Source organism: Epinephelus moara, chromosome 19 (genome assembly GCF_006386435.1).
Source record: "Epinephelus moara isolate mb chromosome 19, YSFRI_EMoa_1.0, whole genome shotgun sequence".
In the NCBI taxonomy this organism is placed as follows: domain Eukaryota; kingdom Metazoa; phylum Chordata; class Actinopteri; order Perciformes; family Serranidae; genus Epinephelus; species Epinephelus moara.
This window is the reverse complement of record NC_065524.1, coordinates 40164242-40174068: the sequence shown is the minus strand read 5'-3', so window position 1 is coordinate 40174068 and position 9827 is coordinate 40164242. Positions and strand designations below refer to the sequence as shown.

At 43.3% G+C, this 9827-nt stretch overlaps 2 protein-coding genes across 4 annotated transcripts in view; one reads left to right on the top strand and one right to left on the bottom strand.

Annotated features, from left to right (window-relative positions):
• The window catches only part of LOC126406963 (transmembrane protein 41A-B-like), a 21665-nt gene extending 18448 nt beyond the window's left edge, over nt 1–3217 (bottom strand). Inside the window, exons 1-3 of one of the 2 annotated variants that reach the window (XM_050071580.1) lie at nt 3080–3217; nt 1770–1824; nt 290–497 (exon numbers count right to left, since the gene is read on the bottom strand). In XM_050071580.1, coding sequence (XP_049927537.1) covers nt 290–414 — 125 coding nt within the window. In that variant the 5' untranslated portion in view covers nt 415–497; nt 1770–1824; nt 3080–3217. The remainder of the gene's footprint in view (nt 1–289; nt 498–1769; nt 1825–3079) is intronic. The other variant, XM_050071582.1, reaches the window with a different exon arrangement.
• Nucleotides 1769–6705, top strand: LOC126406962 (uncharacterized). 2 transcript variants are annotated; one of them, XM_050071578.1, is made up of 3 exons: nt 1769–1905; nt 3098–3205; nt 5267–6705. In XM_050071578.1, exons 2-3 carry the CDS (start codon nt 3098–3100, stop codon nt 6131–6133), a joined length of 975 nt encoding a protein of 324 aa, XP_049927535.1. In that variant the 5' UTR covers nt 1769–1905; the 3' UTR covers nt 6134–6705. The 2 variants fall into 2 exon arrangements, with proteins under 2 accessions (XP_049927535.1, XP_049927534.1); XM_050071577.1 differs by having other exon boundaries at nt 1769–1909.
• The last annotated feature ends 3122 nt before the right edge of the window (nt 6706–9827 follow it).

The window sequence follows — 9827 nt, the reverse complement described above, 5'->3', positions numbered from 1 at the left end:
AACCAGTGCTTATTTGACTTCCTGTTGCCTTTCTATCATCTTGAACCAGTCTGGCCATTCTCCTCTGACCTCTGGCATCAACAAGGCATTTTGGCTCACTGGATATTTTCTCTTTTTGGGACCATCCTCTGTAAACCCTAGAGATGGTTGTGCTGAAAATCCCAGTAGATCAGCAGTTTCTGAGAAAGGTTGAATCAGCCTGCAGCGAGTCTGCGTCTGATCTCCTGTTGCAAAGTTTATTCAGTCCTCAGGTGTGACGATGTTGCTGTTGAGAGCAGGTTTGACTCACCTGTAGCTGCAGGACTGAACTCCTTCACCCCACATGTTCCTGTTGCTGTCTGTCCTCCTCACAAAGGCACTCCAGGTTTTACTGGACCAAAGATTGAACCATCTGAGCCTGGCACCATCAAACATCTCCACCACTGCTCATTCAAATCTGTCGCTCAAATCACTGACGTCAGTGATGACCCTCCAGTCTTCTCCGCCATGCCCCCGACCTACCATACAAAAGGTTTTTTTTAAGTAGAAGCTATGTCTACTACGACTAAATAAAATGATACAGACGTAAAATGTATATTCACACTTTTCGATGTGACAATTATTTTGTTTTGTTTTTTACAGCAATTTTGGTTAAAAAATACACAATAACAAAACAAAATTATATATTTCAAATTAAACACTTTAAAATGAAGGGGTTAAGTATTTAAAATAATACATTAAAATAATCTAATAAAATAATTAAAGGGGACTTCATGTTAAAATAAATTTATTTTAAAAATAATACAATCCACGAAATGATATTTAAAATATAATGTCTTTCAAATTGAATTAAAGTTAAATGAAGGAAAATTAAATCTCCTTAATTAGTGTATGTTAAATAATTCCTAGCGATCTGTAAGTGAATTAAGCAATGATAAACAATTAACATGTGATAAATCAGTAAACATAGCTGGCAAATAAATAAATAGAAATACAATAGTATTGAAAAAGGAGAATATTAAAAACATAAAATAAAATACAAAGAGATTAAAATAAAAGGTCTTTATACTTGCAAATATATACACATTAAATTAAATAAAACTATATTATCATATTAATTATTATTTTCATCTTTTATTAATATATAGAGAATTTAAAATAATAGAATAAAGAACAAACAAATAAAATGTTTTATTGTAGTGTCGCAGCTCTGCTTGTAGTTCCTGCTTCAGTCCAGCAGAGGGCGACATTACAGCAGAAACCAGCAGCTGACAGGTTAAACTCACTCAGTCAACTCTAAAGGTTTTTAACACGTTTTAAATTAAAACATTTTGTCCTTCAACACATCTCGTTATCATAGTTTACTACTACATCAGATTCAGTTTGTTTGAACTGATCCATTATAGCCACAACAAATGAAACACAAGTGTGGAGAATAAATAATAAACAATTCAATGAAACGTATAAAATAATAAACAAAATGGTGTCCTGCTGCTTTGAGGCTGAACTACAGTCACTGGAGTTAGTTATTTAATGTGGTCACTGATGATGAGTCAGGAAGAGTTACTGTCAGTAGGTGGGAGTTTGTGGAGCAGCCTGGAGGATGATCCCGCTGTGTGTTTACTGAGGGTGTGGGTGTGTGTGTGTGTGTGTGTGTGTGTCTATCTGTGGCTGGGTGCCTTGTTTATATGCCTTAATGTCTCTGGGCTCATTATGACCCACTGTGTACTCTCACAACAACACACAGGAAGGAGAAACGCTCCATCACCTGCATGTGAATCCTTATTTACCTGAACAAACACAGGTCAGCACAACCTGACAGTCAGGCTGCTCCCTGGACCTGAGCTGAGGAGGACGTGAGGAGGACGTGAGGAGGACGTGAGGAGGACGTGAGGAGGACGTGAAGAGGAGGAAATGGAGCAATGAGCAAGTACATTATATTTATACTACAGACTATATAGACTCACATTAGATATCAGACATTAGAACAGCGTAAGATCACAGAACAGGCTGATGCTGTGAGGTTTCAGTTGTTCAGAGCTGCAGATAACGAGTCACTTCATCACTGATGAATTGTTTAATCTGTGAACGTCAGAATTAGTGAGAAACTTCCCATATTCCTGTGTGACATCTTTAAATCTTGTTTTCTTCAGCCAAAACCAAATGATACTCAATATACAGATAAACAGAAAGACAAATTCTTCAGTTTCAGAAGCTGGAAACTGGAAAATATTTAAGATTTTTTCACCACAAATGATTAAAACCAAGAATAAATCATCAAAATAGTTGCTGATTATTTTTCTGTTCATGGACTTGTTGTTATAAACATGTGGTGGATGAACATCGTGCACAGAATTTGTGTGATAATAACACAACATCTTTTAAGTATTAAATGTTTTTAAATAAATACAAAAAGTCTGAATTATAGTTATTATGATATGGAAATCAAACGTGACTGAGTCGGGTGGTGCAACGTGACATAATGCAGATTAATGTGAAACACGGTGGTGCTCATAGAAACATGTTTTACAGTAATGTAGAACTAAAACACAAAAACACCAGTATGATCTTTTAATGCACGGCTTCAGGTCATACTTTGCACATTTTATTGTTTTGTTTTATGTTTGATTTTAAAACAAGAACCACATAAGTTTATTAAAATGATCAGTACAGTCTTTTACACTCTGTCACTGTCAGTGTTGAGCACAAACATTTAATGGGCAGGTGCTCAAGCAGAAAAAAAGGCATTTCTTTCACAATTTAATTATTATTATTATTAGTTTATTTATTTAGCACACAGGAAATGCCGGTGCAAAAAAATTAATAAATAAATAAAAAATTGTGTGCACGCTGTGGGGAGGTTTCTATCTGTGCACGTGACAGGTTTTACAATAAATAAAACTCCACTGAAAAAGTTAGAAGCTGACATTTAACAGCTGGTGTCTGAACCACTTCAGTTTATAACAATCACTAAATACTGATTTCTACTTCTGCAGTAAACTGAGAAGATCAGTGTGAATACTGTCACTGAGACGTACGTGTCTCCTCTTTTCTGCCGTCTTGTGTTTTTGTTTGTTTCAGAGGTGAAAGTTTTTCTTACCTCTTCTCTTGCCGACAGATGAGCTGTTGCACAGACGGAGCGATGAGCACAGCAGCAGAGACGGAGCAGGTGGAGTCTGGAGGCTCGGCAGAGGACCAGAAGGAAGACAGTCCAAAACAACCAAAGGTAGAAATCAATACAGTGTGTCACAGTGTCTCTCCACTCAGCGTCCGCAGAGGCACAAAGAGAGAATCATACTGACAATTTAGACTTTTTACATTTTCCTTCTGTTTAACTGGAACTGTTAAAGAGAACTCATTTACTTAAATATAGAAAGACTAAACAAAAATACACTGCTCAAAAAATGAAGGAAGTCGGTTAAACTAAACGTCTCAAGAGCATGGAGGAGATACCAGGAGACCGGCCGTTACACCAGGAGAGCTGGACAGGGCCGTAGAAGGGCATCAACCCAGCAGCATCAACCCGAGGCTGCCTCACTGAATCCCACTGACGGACTCCTCTAATGTCAAGGATCCTTTGAAACCTACCGAGGACTGAATCCTTTCTTCAGAGAATTTTCAGGGATGCATGTGTGTATCCTCAGCAGGCATGAAGTACCCACAATTCTTTGTGTACGATTTGCTGGAATTGAAGGCGGGGCCTCTTCACTGATGCAAACCTGTCACTGTCCTGTTCCAATGTGAAGAAGAACTCTTCCTCAGCCTCTGTAAGACCCAACTACTAATGAAGTATCCCTGACTTTGTGAATCACTGTAAAACTGACAACTTGCAGAGCTTTCACACTTTATGCAGACGTGTGATTTTTGGCTCGAGCACCCTCGCACCAGGCACACTACAATGAGTCTGTTTACGAACACAAACCGACAATCCTGCAGAGTGCACCTTCAAGGTTTGGTTAAGGTGCGGACACACTAAACCGACATCAAAGAACTAGCGGCGACGAAAGTTGCGTCGTCTACGTCGCCTCACGTCGCCCTGTGTCAGTTGCATTTGAACACACTACACGGACTACATCCGACGGCCAAGTAGCACGTACGTTCTGCGCCTGCGTGAGAGAGAGCGGAGTGAGAGAGTGGTACATCCTGTCAGCCGAGGGGTTTCCTATCTGTGCAGCCGAGCACCGCAGCACCTCCACGGACTATTACATCCAGACGGTCCCGGTGTTTCCTCCGCAGGCTCCACTTCACTCAGCTGCCCGATAAACCCGCTGCTTCTTCCCACTTTAACCTGAATAACAAACCAGGGCTCGGTGCTCCGGTTGGATCCAAACGGAGAGCCGGGGCTAGCTCAGAGACTAGCGGAGGCTAACTGGCTGTGCTTCCCTCCGGTCATGCTGCGGCTAACGCTCCGCTAGCCGCTCCCAGCTAGCTCCGGTTTGTTATTCAGGTTAAAGTGTGAAGAAGCAGCGGGTCTGTGGGGCAGCTGAGTGAAGTGGAGCCTGAGGAGGAAGCACCGGTTAGCCCCGGTTTCACTACAGGCAGATTCACTCGCTACAGGGGCGAGGAAATAAAACCTGAACAGCCAATCAGAGTGATCTCTCTCACCGACAAGCTCCGCCACCGATTCAACATGCTCAATCGGCCGGAAAGCCGCCGACGCCAAAGTGCCGATGGTGTAGGACACACCGCAAAAACTAGGGCGACAGACGCTCACCGATGGCCCGACTTTGGTCGACGGCCGACTGTCGGCTTGGTGTGTCAGGGCCTTTAGATTTACTGTACACACAAAAAATACTGTGTTAGTTTAAGTTTAAACTGCTTCTTCATCAAGGTCAGTGGACCTTTGTCCTGAAGTTACAATAAAAACCACTTGTTAAAGTTCAGGCAATGATGGTGGTCATGGTTCAAAGAAACCAACGATGTCAGTAGGAAACAGGAAACAAACAGTGTTTATAGGACACGGCTGTCCACTGTGACCACCTCCTCCATCTGAGGACTTTGTAAGTTTATAATAATGTCACACTTGTTCCTCTTTTGCTCCCGACAGACGTGGGTGTCTCTTAACCCTTAAAACAACATGTCTGTCAACTAAACAATGACCACAATCTTCTGAAGGTGTTTTTAAAGGCGCAGGTATTCTGCTGTTTTAGTACGAGGACTTGATGCAGGTCAGGACACCACCATGACGCTACAGCCAGAGAAAAACAGCCATAAATAATTTACCTGATGACGTGTCTTCACAACTAACTAACTAATGAACCTAACCTCTGTTTCCTTCTCTGTCCAGTCCAGACCAGGCCCTGAATTCCTCAGTCTGACTCGCTGCGCCGCCTGCTACAATGAAAAGGCGAGCTCCATGCTTCGTTGGGGGGACGAAGGTGAGTCCAGCACCTCAGCTGAAGACTCCGGCCCAGAGGTGGACTGGGAGTCCAGCTCCAGCAGCAGCAGCAGCAGCAGTGAAGGCTGCTCTGAGCCGGCTTTATCAGAAACACTTGGGAATCCGTCACCAGTTTCTGGAGACGCTGCTGAAGCTGAACGTGGAGGAAAAGATGGTGACGGAGAGGTGACAGAGAGCCAGGAGGATAAAAACAAGAAAATGACTCAAAGAGCTCGACTCGTCAAGTCTTCCTCCCTGCCCCAATCCCCTGTTCCTCACCTCACCCCTCTGTCCCTCCTGCCACGCCCTCATACAGTCGTCTCCACCCTCCAGCTGCAGGTGCTGTCCCAGAAACACGATGACGACGGCAACGACGACACCTTCCTCATCGTCAAACAGCAGCTGTCTGGGAGAGAGGAGGAGGAGGAGAAAACAGGGGAGAGTAAGGGAGGAAGGCAGGAAGGAATCAACAGCGTGAGGCCTCCACAACCGTTTCAGTGGCAGCAGACGGGGTTGCCGTGGCAACAGTGGTCACAACCAACACTGCAGCAACACCAGCTGTCATACCAGCAACAACCCCAACACTTTCCTCCCCTCTCAGCTCAGTGTCAAAGGTTACCACCACCCTCACACACACTTCCTGTCCCTCACCTCCCGATGCTCCACCCACCACGACAGGCCCTGAATGCACCCCACAGGAATCTGCATGCACCCACTCCACAGCCCTGCTGGTGCTGCCACAGCATGCACCTTCCTCACGTGTACCACAGTCAATAAATATGTGCACATGTACGATAAAAGATGTGTTTAATAAAAATGTTTGTACAAGAACCTTACGTACACTCCAGTTTTGTAGCTTGAAGAAAATGTCATAATTTTTTCTTGTCGTGTTTGTTTTGATTTACTGACGTTAAAGTGACAACAACCTGCACTGTAGCTGCACGGTGCTGTAACTAGCTGCAGCAAACAAAGCTACAGAGCGCAGGTAAATTTAAACAACACTAACACATCAAGTGGCAGTGAGGCCAACACCTGCAGTTCTTTGAACAGCCACTTGAGGCTCCAGTAAATCTCCACAGACATGTTCAAATGTTAAATTCACAGCAGCCCACAGCTGATCACAAAATTCCTGACAACTGTCCAACAGGTGAATTTTCCATATAACTCACCTGTTTACATTTAATTAAGGCTTAACCCTATGGGCCCTAGGCGTTTTTGGGGTATTTTTACTGCCTTTACTTTTAAGCTCATATCACAGTCATTATAAAGGCTACATACACATGCTATATCTTGTTTTTTTCAGGACAATCTGGGCTAACCAGATTTGCCATCATTTCATGTTCTTCTATGTGCCTGTATTTTATATTAATTTTTATAGCAATGAAAAAAACAAATCTGTGTTACTAAATTCTTACATTTTTACATGTATCTCACCATAGCAAGTTGGAAGAAGACATATTCTGCCATATCTGAAGAGGGGAGACTCTCTGGAATCTGCCAACATAAGAACCATGATGCTGGGACATTCTGTCACTTCACAGCTGTCCAAAACATGTGGTTTGTGCCAGGCGGACATGATTGCCAGTATTTTTTCATTATTGCAAGAAATTCCATTGACTCATTCACAAGTCAAAAATGTGTTTTATCTGAAAGAAACATGCAATATTTACATCTAAGANAAGATCTGTATAATGGATTGTAAAGAAATTCGTCAGGTTTTTTTTTGTAGACAATTAATCTGGATTTATAGCATGATGGGATGAGAGCACAATGATGTGTGTGGTATCAGTGGAAAGCTCTGCTCCTGAGCTTTCATGTGATATGCATGGCATTTCTGTGCGAGCCTGCATTCACGAGTAATCCATCCAAGAGTAATGTGTGTGCAGAGCTGTATGAAAGCTGCTTGGTCTTGTCGGAAAGCTATGATTCCGTTGTTTCACGTGATATGTGTGGCTTCTCGCTATGACGCACGGTCGCGGAGAAAATCCACAGAGAAGAACAGGTGTGAATTTGGACGCACTATGCGTCGTTCGGGCCCATAGGGTTAAGCTGACAACACACCAGCGCTGCCATGTGACGCGTGTCAAGTCCCGCCCCTAGCACACACTGGACGCACTGCAGCTCATGAACAGAGAACCACACAGAGTTCTCTTTATGAAGAGAGGAGTCTGCTCCTGTAGCAGCTCGACTCCTCTCCTCACCACTGATGCGTAAAGAGAACAATGCAGCTGTTGCTGTGTCTCGTGTGTGATGAAGAATTGATGAGGAGAGACTTGTTGACGTCAAGAAATATCCCGAGCAAACGACAGACAATCCCGTCATCATAAAGACAGTGGACAAAAAGATACTCCCAGGCGATTCATATCTCTGGAGATCGGCTCTTCAGTTGAGACATCAAGTTTAAATTAGCTGCTGTCCACACATGATTTTAAGCTAACGCAGAGGAGGAAGAATCCAAACACGGCTAACATTCCTGATGAACTGAAGTGTAGCGGACTTCAACAGCAAACTACTTCAAAACATCTGTTTACAAATGTTTACAACAACTTGTGCAGCATACACCACGTCTCATTTATCCAGTGTATGCTCTGTCCTTCCCACACACACACATCTTCTCTAAAACCTTAATATTTAAAACACTTTCGCATTTTGCATCGATTTTATTGGACCCCGAGTCGGCTTTTCAGACTTGGCTTAAAGCTGCTTGTTGGAAGTGTTGTATGGGTGAAGGTACACTGACACATGAGCTTTGGTCATCTCCGAAGATTAATCAGTACTGGGTGAAGATTCACTGTTACATTGTCAATGTCAATAAAAAGGCAGAGAGTGTAAACGCTCGTCTGCTTTTCCCCAACCACTGAAATATCGGTGTGTTGAATAGTAACATTTGAGTGAAAGTTGTTTGGGAAGTTATAAACAGGTGTTAAATGTGTTAAATATGGCTGCCCTTTTACTTAAGTTCATCAAGAATGTTCACTGTTTTTGGATTCTTCGTGCACTGTGGAGGCGTGTGAGAAAAATAATTTTGTGGGTGCAGTATTCTTTTAAATATATGTTTAATGCTATCTGCCACTTCATCTTGCTCACAGTTGTTTTGTAATGAAAAAATGAAAGGATACTGCCAACACTGAGCTGTCTGTCAAAGACTGTTTTCTTTCCTGTTGCTTCAACAGTCCACTGCAAAGATCAATCCATCAGGTATTTATGACAATCTTAGAAGAAATATTGTGGAACTTTCACTTGTATGTCCAAGAGAAACACTGCAGCCGCTGATGTGAGTGGAAAAAGCAGGTGACAACAGAGTTTTCTGTCTCACCTTCACTGAGCAGAGATGGACGGTTTCCAACCACATGGAAACAACAACAAAGAGGCTCTTTGTACGATGTGTGTGTGTGTGTGTGTGTGTGTGTGTGTGTGTGTGTGTGTGGTTTGTTCCACCTACAGTAGCCACTAAGTCTCTCCAGATGTCTCCACTGAGACAAAGTGTTTCCACTACAACTGCCAACACACACACACACACACACACACTGATGTCATTGGTGGCAAAAGATGCGGATTTCTGAGTTAGAAAATGTAAATGGACATGGCCGATATTCAGAGAGACGAACAGTAACAGGAGAACTTTCCTCGTTCCGTTTTTCTCTTTCTTTACTTTGTTAGCCTCTAATTTCTGTTTGCACGTCATTTACAGTCATTGTCACCTGGAAAATCTCTTTATCACCTGATTTATGTCACAGAACATAAACAATAACATTTCCTCTGAAGACAAGTAGATTTAAAGTTTGAAATAAACCCATCACACACAAACTGGTTTATTTTTTAACCAAAGTGATATGATGGTATTGATATGAAGCCATGTCCCCAAAGCCAGTCTGCAACACCAGGGGTGAGCACGCCAGTGCACCTGGCCCCCGATGCCAGTCCCTGCAGGTGGTGGGCCCACAGGCCGGCTGCTCCATGTCATTTATTTGGACTGAGCCCGACCCTTCCAGGGGCTGTTAGCCCAAGACAACACGGCTCCCAGGATCATGGCGACACGCAAACACCTCCACCACTTCAGGTGGTGATTCTTGGTGGGGTTGGCTTCTGTTGGCTTCATCACACTGTGCACTCCAGCATGACCTGGGGCGTTTTGCAACTGAGTGTGAAGTGGTTGGGGATGACAGTCAGATGACGGTTCTCTGCTGGAGAATGGTGGATTGTTCCTCCTGGGTTGGGAGAGAGTTACTGCCCCAAGCGAGGGAGTTCGAGTATCTCGGGGTCTTGTTTATGAGTGAGGGTAGAATGGAGCGTCAGATGGATTGGTGGTTTGGCGCAGCTTCTGCAGTGATGCAGGTGCTGTGCCGGACCATTGTGGTGAAGAGGGAGTTGAACCAGAAGGCGAAGCTTTCGATTTTCTGATCCATCTATGACCCAACCTTCTGGTCATGAGCTCTGGGTAGTGACTGAAAGAATGAGATCACTGATACAA

Coding starts and splice junctions, on each gene's coding strand:
- LOC126406962 (XM_050071578.1), top strand. CDS start 3,098: ATGAGCTGTTGCACAGACGGAGCGATGAGCACAGCAGCAGAGACGGAG. Junction 3,206..5,266: donor ACAGTCCAAAACAACCAAAG/GTAGAAATCAAT, acceptor TTCTCTGTCCAG/TCCAGACCAGGCCCTGAATT.